The following is a 22997-nucleotide window of genomic DNA, read 5'->3' on the forward strand; positions in this document are numbered from 1 at the left end:
TCTACCACAAAAACAACCTTGTGAGGTGGGCTGGTCTGAGAGAGAGGGGGGCCCCAAAGTCACCCAGCTGGCTTTGATGCCTAAGGCTGGATTAGAACTCTTAGTCTCCTGTTGATTGGGCCAAAATCATGCGGGCGCCTTTCATGCCTAAGGCGGAACTAGAATTCACAGGTGGCTGGTGATTGGCCCAAAATCACCCAAACGCCTTTCATTCCTAAGGCAGCACTAGAACTCACAGTCTCCTGGTTTCTAACTTGGTGCCTTAACCGCTGGATCAAAACGGGCTTATGCTATAGAGAAAGCAGATAAAAGAGAAAGCCACCTCCTAATTCATACTAAAATTACTGAATTTATTTATTTTATTTGTTAAGTTTATATCGTACGGGGCTGGTCAAATTAAAGCATGTTGTTTTTCCAAGATACAAGGCAAACTTGGACATTGTGAGGGGCAATTTTCTATCCAGAAGATAGTTTCCACATAGAGCAAATGTCAAAATGATCTTCTGTAAGTTTTTTAGCCGTAGAAATAGCTGGATGTCTGACCTATGATCATAGCACAGGCCTAACTTAACAGAATAACAGAGTTGGAAGGGACCTTAAAGGTCCTCTAGTACAACCCCCTGACTCAGGCAGGAAGCTCCATTCCATTTCAGACAAACGACTGTCCAATCTCTTCTTAAAAGTATTGGGAGCACCCAGGCAAGCCATTCCACTAATTAAATTTGTGGAACCTCCTTGCTGCAACTTACAGCACAGTGTCAAACTGGAATGCTGAAAAAAAGAATCGGGCCCCATACTCATGAGGAAAGGTCTTTAATCATCAATTTCCTCTCCTAATGAAGGTTTACTACTTTACTACCAGTTGTAAAAGGAGCAGAGCAACAGCAGCTCCATTCAACTTAAGCTCTACCTTCTGGGCTTTCAAGAAACATCCGAGAAGAGAAGTTGGAAAAAGATTTTGAAACCTTTCATCCAGAAGTGGTATTCAGCCGGTTCGGAGCCGTTTGGGTGCACCGGTAGTGGCGACCTACGGGTGGGCCCGCCACCTACCCGGGCACAATCCCGTCCTATATCCAGTAGTGGGATTCGAATAATTTAACAACCGGTTCTCTGCCCTAATGATTTCTTCCAACAACCAGTTCGCCAAACTGCTCAGAAAGTTAACAACCGGTTCCCCCGAAGTGGTGCGAACCGGCTGAATCCCACCACTGCCTATATCGCTGTGTTTTTGACGCAGCGCGAGCGAATTGCGGTGTTATTTGATATTGTATGCACGTGTGGACGGTGCGCACGCATGAATTGCCGTGTTTTCTGATGTTGCACACATGTCCGGACGGTGCACACTCACATTTTCGGCGCCGGGTGAACCGGTTGCTCCAATATGTGACTCCCACCCGTGCTTTCATCTAATATTGCAGTTTTCTTCTTAAATTGATTTCCGGTGGCAAGGGCAAACTTTGTCCTGTACAGGCAGTCCTCGACTTATGACCATCATTAAGCTCATAATTTCTCTTGCTAAGTGAGATCATTGTTAAGTGAATTCCCGCCCCCCCCCATTTTACAAACCTTTCTTGCCACTGGTGTGAAGCCAGTCCCTGCCGTCGTTAAATAAGCAATACGGTTGTTAAGCGAATCTGGCTTCCCCATTGACTCCCCTCGTCAGAAGGTCGCAAAAGGGGAATCCCGTGACCTCGAGGATCACATTGCAATCGTCGTAAGCATGAGTCAAGTTGCCAAGTGTCTGAATTTTGATCGCCCGAGAATGCCGCAAATGGTCGTGCGTGCGAAACATGACCATAAGTCAGGTTTTTTTTAGTGCCGTCAAAATGTTGAACGGTCATTAAATGAACTGTTGCAAGTCAAGGAGGACCGCCTGTATTTCTGAACCAAACGAGAACGTTGGACCAATTTCTTCTTATTCTCCTTGTTTTCTTCCTGAATTTGGAGTGAGAACTAGTGCTTGGCAGAAGATAAATTTTTAAAGGAGGAATATATTTATTGCAGGTGGGCAGGGGGTTTGTAGGAGGGTCCTGTCTTATCAATGCCCTGTCTGGTTTCCAATGGTCTCTCGTGCATTGATTGAATCTCCAAGGGAAGATTTACAAGGAAGGACCTCACGAGGGTGCTATTTCTCCGTTTTCCTTCTCATTATTGGCACAACGATGGGTGAATACTGCCCTTGGAAACCATCCATGTGTTCGTCCTTCCTTGGGAGAATTCAGAATCATTGTCCAATTTATTGAGTTGGGTGGAATTCCTAGAACAAAGTGTTTTAAATCTGTAGAACGGGGGGAGGGGCGTCCAATCTTGGCAGGCTGTGGACTTCCAACTCACAGAATTCCACAATAGCTGCCCAATCTGTTCTTGAAAGCCTCCAGTAATAGAGCACCCACAACTCCTGTTCCACTGATTAATTGTTCTCACTGTCAGGAAATTCCTCCTTAGTTCTAGGTTGCTTCTCTCCTTGATTAGTTTCCATCCACTGCTTCTTGTCCTGCCTTCAGGTGCTTTGAAGAATAGCTTGACTCCTTCTTCTTTGTGGCAGCCCCTCAAATATTGGAGGACCTCTATCATGTTATCCCTAGTTCTTCTTCGCATTAAACTAGACATAACCTGAAACCGTTCTTCATATATTTCAACCTCCGGTCCCCTAATCACTTTCGTTGCTCTTCTCTGCATTCTTTCTAGAGTCTCCATATCTTTTTTACATCGTGGTGACCAAAATTGGACAGCCATTTTGGCTGAAATGACGACAGGGTTGGACTAAAAGACCTCTAGGGTCCCTTATTCTGTTATTCAACATGCCTGGAGAATTACAAATAATACATCTTGGGTGGAGGCTTTAAAATGTTCAACTTTTAATATGTTGTTTCTGTTGTGGTCCGCCAGCAGCCTGCGGAGCCGGCAGCGGAGTCGGACAGTGAGGAGGCTAAGGAGGACGATTTGGGCCAGTCCTGGAGTCAGGGGAAGGCCTGGACAAGGGCTCTGCGTTGGAGGCAAAGATGGGGCCAGGGCCATCTGGGAGCGATGTGCAGACTCCGGAGCCTCCAGAGGCGGACAGCAGAGAGGCAGAGGAACAGGAGGAGCCTGTTCCTAGTGCACGCATGCGAAAAGCTGTCAGAAGGCAAGAGCAGCTGAAGGAAAAAGGACAACTTGGGAGTAAGGCCAGGAGATGATTGGCCCCTCCCATAAGGCCTAAAAGAGCAGCAAAAGGCCGTTGGGTTCTTTGTGGGAAAGCAACATTGATTCCATTGCTTCTTGTCAGCGTCTCTTGAACTTTGTGTGGTTTTTGCCAAGAAAAGCCTCTGGCAGGTTGCCAAAGACAACAAAGGTTGGTGATAAGGCCGAAGGACTGTTTAGAAAGAATTTGTTTTGGACTCAGCTGAGAATGAATTAATTCTCAGCTGTTTTAATGAAATAAGTTTGTTCAGGATTGAATTGTGTTTGGTAATCACTACTTGCGCCTCGGTCACAACAGTTTCATTACCACAGCTTCTAACCAGTGTGGCACAAGCATTGCTTCAGCCTGTCACCCAAAAGAGAGAGAGAGAGAGAGACAGGGAGGGAGGGAGGGAGGGAGGGAAGGAGAGAGAGAGAGAGAGAGGAGTCCCCTAATGGTCTTTGCTGTTCTATTTTAGATACAAAAAGGTATTTTAGGTGGAATAGCTGCTAAGCAAGCTAAAGGACATCAGTTCCAAGTTTTTGTTCTGAATTATAAACCGGGAAAAGGTTGACGGAGAAACATTATCTTCCTGTTCTAACCTAGGCTTCACAAAAGCACAAAGCAGACTCCCTTTTTATTAAGCTAATGTGAATTCCTCTCATTCACATCCAGCAAAGTCCTGGCAAACTGTCTTTCAAGGGTGAATTTACAACCACAGACCTTTATCAGGTTTGGAGAGCTGCCAGGCCGATATCTTCCAAAGGCCACTCTGTAGCAGACAATACTTGCAAGAAGTCAGGAACAGATCTGCACTCTAATGAAATGAACTAATGATCTCCTGCAAACTCCACTCCCCTTTCGCTCCTATTTATTCCCTATGGGAGGGGCCATTCACTGTCCATCTGTGCCTTTACTCCTGAGTCGGCCCTTGTTCCTTAACATGCAGAACATGCGCACATCGGGAACAGGCTCCAGCTGTTCTTCAGCCCCACTTATCTCCGACTCCGAAGGTAGCTGATAACTGTTAGACGGCCCTGGCCCCATCTCTGCCTCAGACGCAGAGCACTCACCAGAGCCTTCCCCAGGCTCCAGGACTGGCCCATGTTCCTCCCCAACCTCCTCACTGTCCGAGTCTGGCCCCAGCTCCCCTGGCGGCCCAAAACATCTTCAAAATTTACTAACCAACTTTCAACTGCATGAAATATTTCCAACCTGTAAAGCGGAAGCTGTGGTTAAGATTATTCGCCGGGCTTTTTGGAAATAAGGAAGACAGATTTCATATCATCCTACTCACCTTGTCTTCTCCTGAGGTGTATCATGAAAAAAAAAAGAATTTAAAGCATCCACGCAGAGAAACCCTCCCCCTCCCAACCCACATCGCCTGTCTAAGTTGGAATGAGGGATGGATGGAGAAGACAGAAGCAAGACAGATAGGAGATTAGTGGAAGACAATTGCAGTTACAGAAGGATGGAGTGGAAATTGACCTTCCTGCGCTTAAATCCCTGGGGGAGAAAAAAAAAATCATGTCATCATGCTAGACTTTAGGTGACAATGGTGAGGTCTTGGAGATGGGGGTGGGTGGGAGGAAAGGACCTAAGCTGAGATTTGTGCAGGGTGAGGTGTGTGTGGGGCGGGAGAGAGGGCTGGATGGAAACACACAAAGACACAACAAGAAGAGAAGCTACCATACCTTTCACTACCTTATCCAGATAGTGAGCTTGGAAAAAATAAAAAATAAAATAAAAGACAGAACATGTAAAGTAGGATTGGATTTTTAAAAAGTGCAATACGGTTCACTACGAGACAGAGACGCTAAGGCGGACGGCCGGAGCGGTGGGAGAGGAGCAGGGAGGGAGGAAGGACAAAATAACAACGGCTGCAGCAGCAACAACGACGACGGTGACGTAACAACAACAACAGGAGGCCAAGCGGATATTGTAGGGATGGCAGGATGAAAGGGGGGGGGGGAAAGCAGGCATGTGTTCAAAGAAGGGGGAAGAGGAATTTGGATGGATGCAGGGTGGAAAAATCGGGGTGTCTGCAAAAGCAGGTCATTTTGCAGGGATTGGGTAGCAACCTCGCAACCTCATACTGTAGCGGCAGTCAATCTTTTACCCACAGGTGCTTTTTTTTCAGGCGGCAACTGGACTTCCTTGCTTTTTTCTTTGAAGGCGTTTTGCTTCTCATCGAAGAAGCTTTTTCAGCTCGGACTGGATTGGTGGAGGAACGGAAGGATTGATACTCCTTGCAGACGGCTGGTCATTTGCATCCTTTTTAGAGGGTCGTTGAGGCCGCTTGGAGGTTCGTCTGTGTTGATAGAGACATCCCGCAAAAGGACAGCTCCACAACATGGTCCTTTCAGCCGCTCCAAACCCATTTGCGCTACTCAAGGTGACCCCGAGGACACAGACAAACCTCCAAGTGGCCTCAAGGACTCTCTAAAAAGGATGCAACTGACCAGCTGTCTGCAAGGAATATAAATCCTTCCATTCCCCACCATCCAGTCAGAGCTGAAGAAGCTTCTTGATTGAGAAGCGAAACATCTTCAAACAAGAAAGTTCAGTTGCTTCTTGAAAAAGCACCTTTGGGACACCCCAAAGTACGACCCACGGCACAATCGAAGAACTAGTTGCGGCCTGGGAACAGGCCGCGGCTGGGGCTTTGGACCGTGTCGTGCCTTTGCGGCCTCTGACCCGGCGCAGATCTCAATTGGCTCCTTGGTTCTCTGAGGAGCTGAGAGAGATGAAACGCCGGAGAAGACGCCTAGAGAGTACCTGGAGGTCCAGCCGTTCCGAGGCTGATCGGACACTAGTTAGGTCTTTCTCGAAGACCTACCTAGTGGCACTGAGGGAGGCGACACGTTCCTACGTTTCCACCCTCATTGCATTGGCAGATAACCGCCCGGCCGCCCTGTTTCGGGTGACCCGCTCTCTCCTACATCAGGAGGGGCGGGATGACCCCTTGCAGGGACGTGCCGAGGAGTTTAGTGGTTATCTATACGATAAAATCGCTCAGCTCCGGGATAGTTTGGACCAAAATTGCGATGATCCAGGTGAGATGACGGAGACGCGTCTTGTCGATGTTGTTTGGGATGAGTTTGATTCTGTGGCTCTCGAGGACGTGGACAGGTTACTGGGGAGGTTACATGCCACTACATGTTTACTGGACCCGTGTCCCTCCTGGCTAGTGCTGGCCAATCAGGAGGTGACACGAGGCTGGCTCCGGGGAATTATAAATGCTTCATTGTTGGAAGGGGTTTTCCCCGCCGCATTGAAAGAGGCGGTGGTGAGACCCCTCCTCAAGAAGCCTTCCCTGGACCCAGCTACTTTGGGAAATTATCGTCCAGTCTCCAACCTTCGCTTTGTGGCGAAGGTTGTTGAGAGTGTGGTGGCATGGCAGCTTCCCCGGTACCTGGATGAAGCTGTCTATCTAGACCCGTTCCAGTCCGGCTTCCGGTCCGGATATAGTACGGAGACAGCTTTGGTCGCGTTGGTGGATGACCTCTGGAGGGCCAGGGATAGGGGTTGTTCCTCTGCCCTGGTCCTGTTAGATCTCTCAGCGGCTTTTGATACCATCGACCATGGTATCCTGCTGCACCGGTTGGAGGGTTTGGGAGTGGGAGGCACCGTTTATCGGTGGTTCTCCTCCTATTTCTCTGACCGGTCGCTGGCTGGGGAATTCTGGGAGTTGAAGTCCGCCAGGCTTAAAGTTGCCCAGATTGGAGACCCCGACCTGGAGGACTGAGAATCTCCCTAGACAATCTTTTTCCTGTTTTTGCTTTTCCTGCCAGCCACGTATCGGTGGTAGAGACCCAACAAGATGTCTAAAGGTAGTCCTTGACTTGCAACAAATCATTTAGCGACCATTCAAAGTTACAAAGGCACTGAAAAAGTGATTTATGACCATTTTTCACGCTTACAACTTTTCTAGCATCCCCATAGTCCCGTGATCAAAATTGGTTCATATTTATGACGGTTGCCATGTCGTAGCATCAAAGGGGACATGAACAGCCCGCAACGATAAGCGTGATCTTAATCCCTGGGATACAAAATTGCTTATCCGTTCCGAAGTAAACCACTAATATTGACCAGAGGATTCATTTATAAGCCAAGAGAGGCCTGATGTGGCCCTCATAATTGGGATATTCCCATCTTCTCTCTTTAGAAGGAACATTTTCTGAGGCGATTAATTAACCTCTCTTACAAAAAAGAGAGGCCAAGTCCATTGAGGATAAGTTCAGCAAACTAAAAGAAACTTTACAAAGATTTTAGGTCAGAGAGCGAAAAAGAGAGAGAAAGAGAGAAGAAAGAAAGAGAGAGAGAGAGTGGGAAAAAAGAGAAAGATACAGAAAGAGAGAGAGGAAGGAAGGAAGGAAGGAAGGAAGGAAGGAAGGAAGGAAGGAAGGAAGGAAGGAAGAGACATACAGAGAAAGAGAAACAGAGAGAGACAGACACAGGGAGAGAGAGATGGAGAGAGAAAAAGAGAGACAGTGTGGGAGAAAAAAGAAAGAGACAGAAAGAGAGAGAGAAAGACAGAGATAGAAAGAAAGGAAGGAAGAAAAGAAGGGACACACAGAAAAGAGAAACAGAGACAGACACAGGGAGAGAGAAATGGAAAGAGAAAAAGAGTGTGGGAGAAAAGAGAAAGAGACAGAAAGAGAGAGCGAGAGAGAAAGACAGAGATAGAAAGGAAGGAAGGAAGAAAGGAAGGGACACACAGAGAAGAGAAACAGAGAGAGACAGACACAGGGAGAGAGAAATGGAGAGAGAAAAAGAGAGTGGGAGAAAAGAGAAAGAGACAGAAAGAGAGAGAGAGAGAAAGACAAAGATAGAAAGGAAGGGACACACAGAAAGAGAAAAGAGAAAAGAGAGAGAAACAGAGAGAGACAGACACAGGGAGAGAGAAATGGAAAGAGAAAAAGAGAATGTGGGAGAAAAGAGAAAGAGAGAGAGAGAGAGAGGGAGAGGGAGAAAGAGAGGGAGGGAGGGAGGAAGGAAAACAGACAGACAGAAAGAAAGAAAGAAAGACACAGAGAAATAAACAGAGAGAGAGACACACACAGGGAAAGAAAGAGAGAGAGTGAGAGAAAGAGAAACATACACACAGAGAGAAAGAAACACACAGAGAAACAGAGCGAGTGAAAGAGAAATACAGAGAGACAAAGAAACAGAGAGCATGAAAGAAAGAGATAGAGCGGAAGACAGATAGATAGAGGGAGGGAGAAGAGAGGGTCTCTGTGCAGTCTATATGTCTACAAACGGGGCCAGACGTTTTCACTCACATTTCAGTGTGACTGAATTGTTCTTTTTCCCTTTCCTGCCACTGGCAACTTCAGAAAAGAGTGGGGTGGGGAGGAAATAACTTATGGGGGGGGGGGGAGAGAGAGAGAGAGAGAGAGAGAGAGAGAGAGAGAGAGAGAGAGGTTGTGAGTTAAAGCCCTCTTCTTCCTGCTGGCACTTTGCTCTTATTTATCAAGTTACCGAGGAAGGATCAGGGGGGACTGTTTTTCTTCACTGGGGCACCCCCTTCCCACACTCTTTTCAATCTTTTTGTGTTTTCCAGGGCTTCCCCCCTCCCTCCTGCTTTTCTGCACTGGCTCAAGAAGACCACCCATCTCGGTGGGCGGGGGGGGGGAGTAGGGGAGACGGGACATGACCTTTGAAAGAATTTCGGGGGGGGATATGCCCCCCTCCCCATTGCAGAGTCTAGACTCCAGTATGTCTGATGGGGAAATTTTAAAAAAAAGCACCATATTCATATCTGGAAGCAAAAAAGGAGAAGGAAAAAAAAAAAGAGGAAAGGAGAAAAATGACTCAAATTCAGAGTGCGAGATGGGAGAAGGCTCACATTCTGGGTCATTTAGAACAGCGGTCACCAATGGGTGGTCCGCGAGAAAATTTTGGTGGTCCCCAGAAAAATTATTTGCATTTTTTATATTGCACTAAATCAGAGCTCCTCAAACTACGGCCCCTGGACTGGATACGTGCAATGAACGCTTGTGTTGCTGCACAGAGTCTCCCCCTTCGGGGTCTTTTTGTGTGGGTCGGGGTGTATGTGCAGAAATTCCGACTCAGGGGCTGCTTCAGCCTCCTGGTTGGGGGCTTTGGGTGAAGGCTGGAGGGAAGTGCCGCTGGTGGCGAAGAGCCGGAGGGCCTTGTTCCAGTGAGACTGCATCATGGCCTGGAACTGGCTGACCATCTCAGCCCGCTGAGCCTCCAGGAGCCGGTACCTGGCCTTGCACTCTCTCAGGTCTTCCCCCTGCTTGGAAAGCCTATGCTCCTAGTCCTCAGTGAGGTGCTTCTGCTGAGCCTCCTCCTCGGTCAGATCCAATTTGAACTGAGCTGTTTTGCCAACTCTTTCTCATGGTGGCTGCTTAGGAGAATGTCAACCACAGGCTCCCCTGAGATTATATTGTGACAGGCCAAGAGGATAACGTTGTCTCTTCTGAATGTGTTCACCCTGATTTCATGAATGGGTACTATGAGGAGTGACAGGACAACAAGATGCTAAAGGAAGCAAAATGGATTGCTGATTTCTCCCATTCTAGAAGTTTCTTGATCTGCCTAGAATCTCTAGGTAGCCACAAGCGGACTACTTGAGTGGTAATGACGCTTAACAAACTCCAAGCAGTACTAACTGTTGAATAGAATAGGATAGGATAGAAAAGAATAGAATAGAGTAGAGTAGAGTAGAGTAGAGTAGAGTAGAGTAGAATAACAGTTGGAAGGGACCTTGGAGGTCTTCTAGTCCAACCCCCTGCTCAAGCAGGAAACCCTACACCACCTTCAGACAAATGGTTATCCAATCTCTTCTTAAAATCTTCCAGTGTTGAAGAATTCACAACTTCTGGTGGCAAGCTGTTCCACTGGTTAATTGTTCTCACTGTCAGGAAATCTCTCCTTAGTTCTAAGTTGCTTCTCTCCTTGATGAGTTTCCACCCATTGCTTCTTGTCCTGCCCTCAGGTGCTTTGGAGAATAGCTTTGACTCCCTCTTCTTTGGGGCAGCCCCTGTTAGTTGAGAAGTTAGCTGAGAAGATCCCTGTGCATGGGCTGTTTAGTAATAAATCAATTTAATCGGACCTTCTTTTGATCTTTTGATACTAAACCCACGTTCATGGTTCGCACCGCTGGTGAAATGATAAACTAACTGAGCACAACAGGCTATATGATATGACCCAAGAGAATTCAAGTCAAGTCAAATCTAACCAAGCTTAGCATTGTGTGAGTAACAGCTCTTAGGTCTTTCAGTGACCTCTATCAGCAAGTTACACCAACCTTACCACCCCATTGCAATTCCAATAGATTTTAAAAAGAAGTGCATTTTATACTCCCTAGCTGAAGGTTATTTGGTCTATAGAGCATAAAATTAACAATGCGACTGAAGGTGTTCATTTATAGAGCTTCAGTTTATAATGGGCCTGGACCCGTAACATCAGCATAGCTAACTAATAACAAGGATTAACTGCGTAGCAATGGGTGAGTACACCAGAATTCAACACAAGATATTGGCCGGTGACCACAAAAGACAAGCGGTATTTGGTATATATCCACAACGGTGTTACCCAGCTCAGAAAGTCAGGGTTCCATGTTGTCTATTAAAAATAAAATAAAATGAAACAAGCCTTTCCAAAGATTTTATCATTGGTGGGATTCAAATAATTTAACAACCGGTTCTCTGCCCTAATGGCCAGCTGGGTGGGCGTGGCCATGGTGGGCGTGGCCATGGTGGGCATGGCGGGGACATGCCGCCCCCACCACCGTGTTTTGGGCCTAGTCCAGGGGTCTCCAACCTTGGTCCCTTTAAGACTTGTGGACTTCAACTCCCAGAGTTCCTCAGCCAGCTTTGCTGGCTGAGGGACTCTGGGAGTTGAAGTCCACAAGTCTTAAAGGGACCAAGGTTGGAGACCCCTGGACTAGGAGGCCTCCCTGCAGCCTCCTGGGAGCAAAAATGGGGGCTGCCACCCCCCCATCTGTTTTGGGCCTAGGAGACCTCCCTGCACTTACCTGGGTGCAAAAACGGGGCGTGTGGAGACTCTTGGAAGGGGCAGCATGGGGCCAGCCAGCAATTTAACTACCGGTTCGCTTGAACCGGCTGAATCCCACCACTGAATTTTATATTAAAAAAAATGTCTTAAGTTAGGTTTCTTTCTTTTTTTTTTTTTAACAGAGTAGGGAAAGACTCTAGATCAGGGGTGTCCAAACTTGGTCCCTTTAAGACTTGTGGACTTCAACTCCCAGAGTTCCTCAGCCAGCTGGCTGAGGGACTCTGGGAGTTGAAGTCCACAAGTCTTAAAGGGACCAAGTTTGGACACCCCTGCTCTAGATTGTAATATTCCAAAGGAATGCCTTCGTTTTAAATAGGCTTTCGTCTGGTAAGGAAGATTCAGAAGCGAAAGATCTCAGGAAGAGATCTCAAAACTCAAGAAAACGGTGAACCCGGATCTATTTCGGCTAACGTTCTGAGATTGGAAAGCGTTACAGCTGGTCCTTGATTTAGGACGCCAATGGAGACCACCAACATCTGTTGCTAAGCGAGGCATTTGCAAAGCGGGGTTTTGCCCCTTTTTACGACCTTGTGAAGTTAGTAAACAGTCGTTAAACGAATCCGACTTCCCCAGTGATTTGGCTGCTCAAGAAGGTCACAAAAGGGGATCTCGTGACTCCAGGACACTGCGACCGTCATAAATATGAACCAGCATCCGAATTTTGATTAGGTGATTGTGAGGATGTTGTAAGTATGGGTGGGGGGGGGGAGGAAAGAATATAAACCACTCTTTTTTCCAGTGCTGTTGTAACTTTGAACGGTCACTAAACCAATTGTTGTAAGTTGAGGACTACCTGTAGTGAATCTGGTTTCTCCATTGATTCTGCTTGTCAGAAGGTCGCAAAAGGTGACCTCATGACTCTAGGACACGGGTCTCCAACCTTGGCAACTTGAAGCCTGGCGGACTTCAACTCCCAGAACCCCCCAGCCAGCAAAGCTGGCTGGGGAATTCTGGGAGTTGAAGTCCGCCAGGCTTCAAGTTGCCAAGGTTGGAGACTGCTGCTCTAGGACACTGCAACCTTCATAAATACGTGCCAGTTGCTAAGGGTCCAAATTTTGATCATGTGACCATGGAGATGCTGCAGTGGTCACAAAGCATGAAAAACGGTCATAAGTCTCTTTTTTTTAATGCCACCATTACTTTAGAATAGAGGAGAGGAGAGGAGAGAATAGCATGTAGAATAGAATAGAATAGAATAGAATAGAATAGAGAGAAGAGAGGAGAGGAGAGAATAGGATATAGAATAGAATAGAATAGAATAGAATAGAGGAGAGGAGAGGAGAGGAAAGGAGAGAATAGCATATAGAATAGAATAGAATAGAATAGAAGAGAGAGAAGAGAGGAGAGGAGAGGAGAGGAGAGAATAGGATAGAGAATAGAATAGAATAGAATAGAATAGAATAGAATAGAATAGAATAGAATAGAATAGAATAGAGAGAAGAGAGGAGAGGAGAGGAGAGGAGAGAATAGGATATAGAATAGAATAGAATAGAATAGAATAGAATAGAATAGAATAGAATAGAGAGAAGAGAGGAGAGGAGAGGAGAGAATAGGATATAGAATAGAATAGAATAGAATAGAATAGAATAGAATAGAATAGAATAGAATAGAATAGAGAGAAGAGAGGAGAGGAGAGGAGAGGAGAGAATAGGATGAGAATAGAGATAGAATAGAATAGATAGAATAGATAGAATAGAATAGAATAGAATAGAGAGAAGAGAGGAGAGGAGAGGAGAGAATAGGATATAGAATAGAATAGAATAGAATAGAATAGAATAGAATAGAGAGAAGAGAGGAGAGGAGAGGAGAGGAGAGAATAGGATATAGAATAGAATAGAATAGAATAGAATAGAATAGAATAGAATAGAATAGAATAGAATAGAATAGAATAGAATATAGAGAAGAGAGGAGAGGAGAGAACAGAATGAAGAACAGAATAGAATAGAATAGAATAGAACAGTGATTCCCAAACTGTGAGCCGCGGCTCCCCAGGGAGCCGCGCTATCGGCATGGGGGCGCCGCGGAATATCTGCGCCCGCTGGGTCCGGCGCTGATGCGCCATTTCTGGGGCGTCTGGTGCGCATGCGCAGTTGCAAGTCGGATTTCCGGGGAGCCGCGGGCGCGTCTGGTGTGCATGCGCAGTTGCAGGTCGGATTTCCGGGGGAGCCGCGGGCGAAAAAGATTGGGAACCTCTGGAATAGAATATAGAGAAGAGAGGAGAGGAAAGAATAGCATAGCATAGCATAGCATAGCATAGCATAGCATAGCATAGCGTAGCATAGCATAGCATAGAATAGAATAGAATATAGAGGAGAGGAGAGGAGAGGAGAGAATAATTGGAAGGGACCTTGGAGGCCTTCTAGTCCAACCCCCTGCCCAGGCAGGAAACCCTACACCATCTCAGTCAGATGGTTATCCAACATTTTCTAAAAAATTTCCAGTGTTGGAGCATTCGCAACTTCTGGAGGCAAGTCGTTCCACTGATTAATTGTTCTCACTGTCAGAAAGTTTCTCCTCGGTTCCAGGTTGGTTTTCTCCCTGGTTGGTTTCCCTCTGTTGCTTCTCATCCTGCCTTCAGGTGCTTTTAACAGTGTAACAGAGTTGGAAGGGACCTTGGAGGTCTTCCAGTCCAACCCCCTGCTCAAGCAGGAGACCCTATATACCATTTCAGACCAATGTTTATCCGATCTCTTCTTAAAAACCTCCAGCGATGAAGCACCCACCACAACTTCTGGTGGCAAGCTGCTCCACTAGTTAATTGTGCTTACTGTTAGGACAAAATTCCTCCTTAGTTCTAAGTTGCTTCTCTCCTTAATTAGTTTCCACCCATTGTTTTTTGTCTTGCCTTCTGGTGCTTTGGAGAATAGCTTGACTCCCTCTTCTTTGGGGCAACCCCTGAGATATCGGAACACTGCTATCCTGTCGCCCGAATGAGTGATCATTATATGTATGTTCGTTACTGGTAATCTCGACTTACAACTACAACCAGCGTGAAAACCACTTATAAGTTACTGTTTCCACTGTCGTTCGAATGGTCTCTAAATGAATTAGTTGTAAGCTGAGGACTGACTGTACTGCCTAGAGCAGTGATGGCGCAGTGGTTAAAGTACAGCACTGCAGGCTACTTCTGCTGGCTGCCCGCTGCCTGCAATTTGGCAGTTCGAATGTCATCAGGCTCAAATTTGACTCAGCCTTCTGTCCTTCCGAGGTGGGTAAAATGGGGACCCAGATTGTTGGGGGCAAGAGGCTGACTCTGTAAACTGCTTAGAGAGGGCTGTAAAAGCACTATGAAGTGGTATATAAGCCTAATTTAATTATTTAATTCCTTCCTTCCTTCCTTCCTTCCTTCCTTCCTTCCTTCCTTCCTTCCTTCCTTCCTTCCTTCCTTCCTTCCTTCCTTCCTGTCATGGTGGCGCAGTGGTTATTTATTTATTTATTATTTATTTATTTACATTTATACCCCGCCCTTCTCCGAAGACTCAGGGCGGCTTACACTATGTTAAGCAATAGTCTTCATCCTATTTGTATATTATATACAAAGTCAACTTATTGCCCCCAACAACCTGGGTCCTCATTTTACCTACCTTATAAAGGATGGAAGGCTGAGTCAACCTTGGGCCTGGTGGGACTTGAACCTGCAATAATTGCAGGCAGCTGTTGTTAATAACAGACTGTTTAGCAGTCTGCACCACTCAAGGATCCTTAGAATACAGAATATAGAATAAAAGGTTAGAATACAGCATTGCAGACTGACTCTGCCCACTGCCAGGAGTTCGATCCTGACCAGTTCAAGGTTGACTCAGCCTTCCATCCTTCCGAGGTGGGTAAAATGAGGACCCGGATTGTTGGGTGCAAAATGCTGACTCTGTAAACTGCTTAGAGAGGGCTGGAAAGTGGTCTATAAGTCTAAGTGTTATTGCTATTTAATTCCACCCTCCCTCCCTCCCTCTTTTTTTTCCTTCTTCCTTCCTTCCTTCCTTCCTTCCTTCCTTCCTTCCTTCCTTCCTTCCTTCCTTCCTTCCTTCCTTCCTTCCTTCCTTCCTGTCATGGTGGCGCAGTGGTTAGAATCAGTGGTGGGATTCAAATAATTTAACAACCGGTTCTCTGCCCTAATGATTTCTTCCAACAACCAGTTTGCCAAACTGCTCAGAAAGTTAACAACCGTTCTCCCGAAGTGGTGCGAACTGGCTGAATCCCACCACTGGTTAGAATGCAGTATTGCAGGCTAACTCTGGCCACAGCCAGGAAGTTCGATCCTGACCGGCTCCAGTTTGACTCAGCCTTCCATCCTTCCAAGGTGGGTAAAATGAGGACCCAGATTGTTGGGGGCAATTATGTTGACTCTGTAAACCGCTTAGAGAGGGCTTAAGAGTGAAGCGGTATATAAATCTAAGTGCTATAGCTATTCTACTGCATCGGTCATCCAACAACCTCTCGCAGCCTCAACCTGCGTTTCTCCATCGCTGAGATGGTCTGGCCTGGCCGAATGAAACAACATTGGAGGGCCCGTGAAGCCGAAGGGGGGAGAATCACATCAAGGAAACGTGTGAGACGTGGGAGGTGAACAATCCAAGAATGTAAAAAAAAAAAAAAAAAAAAAAAGAGGATGCACACATGCTTCATTAATGTCCAGCCGATTCCGTTAAGCATGCTCTGTCCACCGTACCCTCCTCACCCGCCGACGGTCTCTTTTCCAGCTATGCTTTCTTGCCAAATTTTCCCTCTTACCGATGGTGCAGTGCTCTCCGTTCCAGCCGGGGCTACATTCACACTTGCCGTCCCGACAGGTCCCGTGTTCGTTGCAGCGCGGGTGACACGCTCTCTGATCGCAAGCCGCCCCCATCCAGCCCTCTTCGCAGCGGCAGGCGCCCCCGACGCAGGTGCCGTGGACCCCACAGTCGGCCGCGCAGATCTCTGCAGGGGGAAAAGAACATTTAAAAAAAAAAGAAAAAAAAAGGGGTGGGGGAAAGGAACAGGGGGTTAGGTCGAGGGGCAGTGGAGTAGAAAGAAAAGGGAATCGGGGTGAAAGAGATGGCCATTGTTATAAATAAAATAAAATAAGCAAGCCACACTCCACTAACTTATCCTGATGGGGGAAATGAAAGGGATTTTCGCGGCTCCCGAGACTTAATCTCTTTTGACTGTTAAGAATCTAATAAGCAGATTACAAAGGAGAAGGAAAAAAGGCAATGGACATGGCTTGGTGGGATCCATTGGTGCTTGAAACTCCTTTTTAAAACTTTCTAATATGATCACACCCACGCACACAAACACCACCCCTGTGGCTTTGGCCGACTGGGCTAAATCCAAAAGGGCTTTTTTTCCCCCCCCAGAGTTTAAAGGAACAAAAGTCACTTTTTAATTAAAAACTAGTTGAGTGTAAAAAAAAGCCCAAAAACAATCAGCCGCTAAATCGCCCGAAAAATAAAGTTAAGTGTCGCCGGTGAAGTCTATTTGCGGTGGGTTATATCGCTCTTGGTTACGGATCTGGGGCGTTTGGGAACGTTGCTTTCCTTCTTTGTGGGCTGCATTGTGAACGTTGACAAAAGGGGCTTTATTTGGCCTCCGAAATGTTTGGGAGAGCTTTGAAATGCGGTGTTCTCTCTAGGATACACACAGGGCAGGCCTCCGAGCGCACGGCTTGGCTCTACGAAAGCTGAAGTCAAATCGCACCAGCCAGGCTGTGGGCTGTAGAAATGGTGACTAGGAAATCACAATAGTTTCTGTCCGTCCACCTACCTGTCTACCAATTTAAGAACCATGGAATCCTTCCTTCCTTCCATTTACTCTCACTCTTCCCTTTCTTTTTTCCCTTCCTTCCTTCTTTCCTTCCTTCCTTTCATTTACTCTCTCTCTTTCCTTCCTTCATTTACTCTCACTCTTTCCTTCCTTCCTTCATTTACTCACTCTTCCCTTTCTTTCTTCCCTTTTTTCCTTCCTTCCTTCCTTTCATTTACTCTCAATCTTCCCTTCCTACTTTTCCTTCCTTCCTTTCATTTACTCTCACTCTTCCTTTTCTTTTTTCCCTTTTTTCCTTCCTTCCTTTCATTTACTCTCACTCTTCCCTTTCCTTCCTTCCTACTTTTCCTTCCTTCCTTCCACCCTTCCTTCCTTCCTTCCTTCCTTCCTCCCTTCCTCCCACTCTTCTCCCTCCCTTCTTTCTTGAGTTTTTGTTCTATTCAGGAAAAAAACAAAAACACCCATTCTGTAATGCTGAAACATTTTAGGAAGGAAAAGAGAAGATTTACCTGTATTATTTATGTACATATTTCTTTATTTGCCTTTCAAATTTCTAATATCCTCCTCCCGCAAATCCAAATGATTCTGGTTGGCTTCTAATATAGAAGAGTTATAAGATCCAACAATAAATCCCAACAAATAATGTCAGCCAGAAGGAACAGATAGATAGATGATATAAATGATAGATAGATGATAGATGGATGGATGGATGGATGGATAGATAGATAGATGATAAATAGATAGATAGATAGATAGATAGATAGATAGATAGATAAGAGAGAGAGAGATGGTAGGTAGGTAGATAGATACTGGAGAGAGAGAGATTATAGATAGATAGACAGACAGATGGATGGATGATAGATGAGATAGGTAGGTAGGTAGGTAGGTAGGTAGATAGATAGATAGATAAATAGATAGATAGATAGATACGGAGAGAGAAAGAGAGAGACAGAGAGAGAGAGAGAGAGAGAGAGAAATACGATAGATAGATAGATAGATAGATAGATAGATAGATAGATAGATAGATAGATAGATAGATAGATAGATAGATAGATAGAGCCTCTGGTGTCTCAACAGACTAATGCAGTCTGTTATTAACAGCAGCTGCTTGCAATTACTGCAGGTTCAAGCCCCACCAGGCCCAAGGTTGACTCAGCCTTCCATCCTTTATAAGGTAGGTAAAATGAGGACCCAGATTGTTGGGGGCAATAAGTTGATTTTGTATATAATATACAAATGGATGAAGACTATTGCTTGACATAGTGTAAGCCGCCCTGAGTCTTCGGAGAAGGGCGGGATATAAATGCAAATTAAAAAAAAAAGATGATAGATAGATTGATAGATAGATAGACAGACAGATAGATAGATAGGCTAGATAGAGGTAGGTAGGTAAGTAGGTAAATATAGATATATAGATTGATAGATATACAGATAGATAGATGTAGATGATTGAGATGAGATTTATAGAGATATAAATTAAAAGATTGAGATTAGATAGACAGACAGACAGACAGACAGATAGATACTGAGACTGAGAGCATATATAGACTAATACATTGGGGATTTCAATATGGAGTAGTAATTAAGATATAGATGATACATGGATGGTTATAGATAATAGATAGATAGATAAATAAGATAGATTAGATAGATAGATAGATAGATAGATAGATAGATAGATAGATAGATAGATAGATAGATGGATAGGGATGGAAATAGATGATAGATAGATAGATGGGGATGGATATAGATGATAATAGATAATAGAAATCCAATTTTTTTTACTACCGGTTCTATGGGCATGGCTTGGTGGGCATGGTGGGCGTGGCAGGGGAAGGATACTGCAAAATCCCCATTCCCTCCCCATTCCAGGGGGAAGGATATTGCAAAATCTCCATTCCCACCCCACTCTGGAGCCAGCCAGAGGTGGTATTTGCCAGTTCTCTGAACTCCTCAAAATTTCCGCTACCGGTTCTCCAGAACCTGTCAGAACCTGCTGGAATTCACCCCTAGAGTAGATGGATAGGTGGATGAGAGGAAGGAAGGAAGGAAGGAAGGAAGGAAGGAAGGAAGGAAGGAAAATAAGGAAGAAAGGAAAGAAAGAAGGAAAATAAGGAAGGAAGGAAGGAAAATAAGGAAGGAAGGAAGGAAAATAAAGAAGGAAGGAAGGAAAGAAAGAAGGAAAATAAGGAAGAAAGGAAAGAAAGAAGGAAAATAAGGAAGGAAGGAAGGAAGGAAGGAAGGAAGAAAGGAAGGAAGGAAGGAAGGAAGGAAGGAAAATAAGGAAGGAAGGAAGGAAAATAAGGAAGGAAGGAAGGAAGGAAGGAAGGAAGGAAGGAAGGAAGGGATTCCCTAGTTCTTGAGTTCATAGGTAGATAACAGACAAAAACTGTTGTGGATTTGTCACTGAAGGAATCCTAATACCAGACTGGTGGTCACCTCTCGTGTAAGTCACGAAACTGTATGGTTCATGGAGCCCTTGGCCTTCTTAATTTTGGGGAGGATGCTGAAAGGCCTGGAGGGGGTGTTGGAGAATGAAATCAGTGATCACATAACCCCGGGACCCTGCCACCGTCATAAATATGTGATTCACTTAACAACCACTGCAAAGAAGTCATAAAATCAGCTGCGACTTACTTAACAACTGCAATGCAAATTCTAGGCCTAATTGTGGACGTTAAGTCAGGGACTTCCTTTATTTACGACCCAGATTCAAAGTTATAATTACGATTCGGTTATTACGGCCATAAGTCGAGAACTACCTATGATTTCCAGAAAACTTTCAGATGCTCTTCTCTTTTTGTTCACGAATGCTGCTATTGTTTGCCATCATGGTGGACTTTAAAGGGAACAAAATACCTCAGCTCAACCTTACAACTTTATTTTAAAGCTTTGCGAGAGGTTGAAGAGGGATACAGATAAACAGAGTTGGAAGGGACCTTGTAGGTCATCTAGTCCAACCCCACGTCCAAGAAGGAGACCCTACACCATCTCTGACAGATGGCAGTCCAGTCTCTTCTTGAAAGCCTCCAGTGATGAATTTCTGAAGGCAATTTCCGTTCCATGGGTTGATTGTTCTCATTGTCAGAAAATATCTCCTAATTTCCAGGTTGAATCTCTCCTTGATCAGTTTCCATCCATTATTCCTTGTCTGGCCTTCAGGTGCTTTGGAGAATAGCTTGACCCCCTTCCTCCTCTCTGTGGCAGCCCCTCAAATATTGGAAGATGCTCTCCTGTCTCCCCTGGTCCTTCTCTTCACTAGACTAGCCAGGCCCAGTTCCTGCAACCGTTCTTACAGGATGATTATATTTTTCGCACAGTGCAAAAATTAGCATCCTAAACTCCATGCCTATAATTGTGAGTGGACGTTATAGAATCGAATCGAATAGAATTCTTTATTGGCCAAGTGTGATTTGGACACACACGGAATGTGTCTTGGTGCAGATGCTCGCAGTGTACTTAAAAGAAAAGATACGTTCATCAAGAATCATAAGGTACAACACTTAATGATAGTCATAGGGTACAAATAAGCAATCAGGAAACAATATCAATATAAATCGTAAGGATTCCAGCAACAAAGTTACAGTCATACAGTCGTAAATGGGAGGAGATGGGTGATGGGAACGATGAGAAGATTAATAGTAGTGTGGATTCAGTAAATAGTTTGACAGTGTTGAGGGAATTATGTGTTTAGCAGAGTGATGACATTCAGGAAAAAACAGTTCTTGTGTCTAGTTGTTCTGGTGTGCAGTGCTCTATAGCGTCATTTTGAGAGTAGGAGTTGAAACAGTTTATGTCCTGGATGTGAGGGGTCTGTAAATATTTTTACGGCCTTGATTTGTGAGGGGCTGGAGACATGTCTTGTTGAGACTATTTGGGATGGATTTGACCCTGTGACTCCCGAGGACATGGACAGGTTGTTGGGGCGGTTGAATGCCACCACATGTTTATTGGACCCGTGACCCTCCTGGTTGGTGCTGGCCACACAGGAGGTGACACGAGGCTGGCTCCAGGGGGTTATAAATGCTTCTTTGATGGAGGGTGTTTTCCCCGCCGCCTTGAAAGAGGCGGTGGTGAGGCCCCTCCTCAAGAAGCCCTCCCTGGACCCGGCTGTTTTAGGAAATTATCGTCCTGTCTCCAACCTTCGCTTTGTGGCGAAGGTTGTTGAGAGTGTGGTGGCACGTCAATTACCCCAACACCTGGATGAATCTGTCTATCTAGACCCGTTCCAGTCTGGCTTCCGACCCAGGTACAGTACGGAGACGGCTTTGGTCGCGTTGGTGGATGATCTCTGGAGGGCCAGGGACAGGGGTTGTTCCTCTGCCCTGGTCCTATTAGATCTCTCAGCGGCTTTTGATACCATCGACCATGGTATCCTGCTGCACCGGTTAGGGAGTTTGGGAGTGGGAGGCACCGTTTACCGGTGGTTCTCTTCCTATCTCTCTGACCGGTCGCAGACGGTGTTGACAGGAGGGCAGAGATCGACCGCGAGGCCCCTCACATGTGGGGTGCCGCAGGGGTTGATTCTCTCGCCTCTCCTGTTCAACATCTATATGAAGCCGCTGGGTGAGATCATCAATGGCTTTGGTGTGAGATACCAACTGTACGCTGACGATACGCAGCTGTACTTTTCCACCCCAGGCCATCCCAACGAAGCCATCGAAGTACTGTCCCGGTGTCTGGAAGCCATACGGGTCTGGATGGGGAGAAACAGGCTCAAACTCAATCCCTCCAAGACGGAGTGGCTGTGGATGCCGGCACCCCGGTACAGTCAGCTGCAGCCGCGGCTGACTGTTGGGGGTGAATCATTGGCCCCAGTGGAAAGGGTGTGCAACTTGGGCGTCCTCCTGGATGGACGGTTGTCTTTCGAAGATCATTTGATGACCGTTGCCAGGAGGGCTTTTTACCAGGTTCGCCTGGTCTGCCAGTTGCGCCCCTTCCTTGACCGGGATGCCTTATGCACGGTCACTCATGCTCTGGTTACCTCTCGCTTGGACTACTGTAATGCTCTCTACATGGGGCTCCCCTTGAAGAGTACCCGGAGGCTCCAGTTGGTTCAGAATGCAGCTGCGCGGGTGATAGTGGGAGTCACACGTTGCTCCCATGTAACACCTCTCCTGCGCAGTCTGCACTGGCTACCTGTGGTCTTTCGGGTGCACTTCAAGGTGTTGGTGACTACCTTTAAAGCACTCCATGGTTTAGGGCCAGGGTACTTACGGGACCGCCTGCTGTTACCGAATACCTCCCACCGACCTGTACGCTCGCACAGAGAGGGACTCCTTAGGGTGCCGTCCGCCAAGCAATGTCGGCTGGCGGCCCCCAGGGGGAGGGCCTTCTCTGTGGGGGCTCCCACTCTTTGGAACAAACTTCCCCCTGGACTTCAGCAACTGCCGGACCTTCGGACTTTCCGCCGAGAGCTGAAGACCTATTTGTTTGTTCGAGCAGGACTGGCATAGGATTTTAATAGGATTTTAAATTAGATTTAACGTTTTAACATTCTATAATTCGGGGTTTTATTTTAAATGTTTTAATTCGGCCATTTGTATAATAAGTTTTTTAATTATGGTTTTATGTGTATATTGCTGTTGTTTTTTATTATGGCTGTAAACTGCCCTGAGTCCTTCGGGAGAAGGGCGGTATAAAAAATTAAATAAATAAATAAATAAATAAATTGTGCAGTATACAGATCCTCAATGGAAGGCAGGTTGGTAGCCGTTGTTTTTTCTGCAGTTCTAATGATCCTCTGAAGTCTGTGTCTGTCTTGTTGGGTTGCAGAACCAAACTAAAAAATTGTGAGTGGATGTTATTTTTGAATGCAGAGAACTTCTCTGGAGGCTGTTCCTTCCATGTAAATTAATGTGCACGCCTATTTCTTCACTCCCGTGTATGACAAAGGACCCCTAACCCACCCGAGGCCACAAATCAAAGCATCACCTTTTCCCCTCCCCGCTCTGCATTTGCAACACACAAACAGGGCCTCTGGTGGCGCAACAGGCTAATGCAGCCTATTATTAACAGCAACTGCTTGCAATATTGGAGGTTCAAGTCC

At 46.0% G+C, this 22997-nt stretch overlaps 1 protein-coding gene across 1 annotated transcript in view; it reads right to left on the bottom strand.

Moving 5' to 3' along the window:
- Positions 1 to 22997, bottom strand: part of TENM4 (teneurin transmembrane protein 4) — a 750531-nt gene that overhangs the window by 90165 nt on the left and 637369 nt on the right. Inside the window, exon 15 of the mRNA XM_058185522.1 lies at positions 15938 to 16123. Coding sequence (XP_058041505.1) covers positions 15938 to 16123 — 186 coding nt within the window. The remainder of the gene's footprint in view (positions 1 to 15937; positions 16124 to 22997) is intronic.

This window comes from Ahaetulla prasina, chromosome 5 (genome assembly GCF_028640845.1).
Source record: "Ahaetulla prasina isolate Xishuangbanna chromosome 5, ASM2864084v1, whole genome shotgun sequence".
Taxonomy (NCBI): domain Eukaryota; kingdom Metazoa; phylum Chordata; class Lepidosauria; order Squamata; family Colubridae; genus Ahaetulla; species Ahaetulla prasina.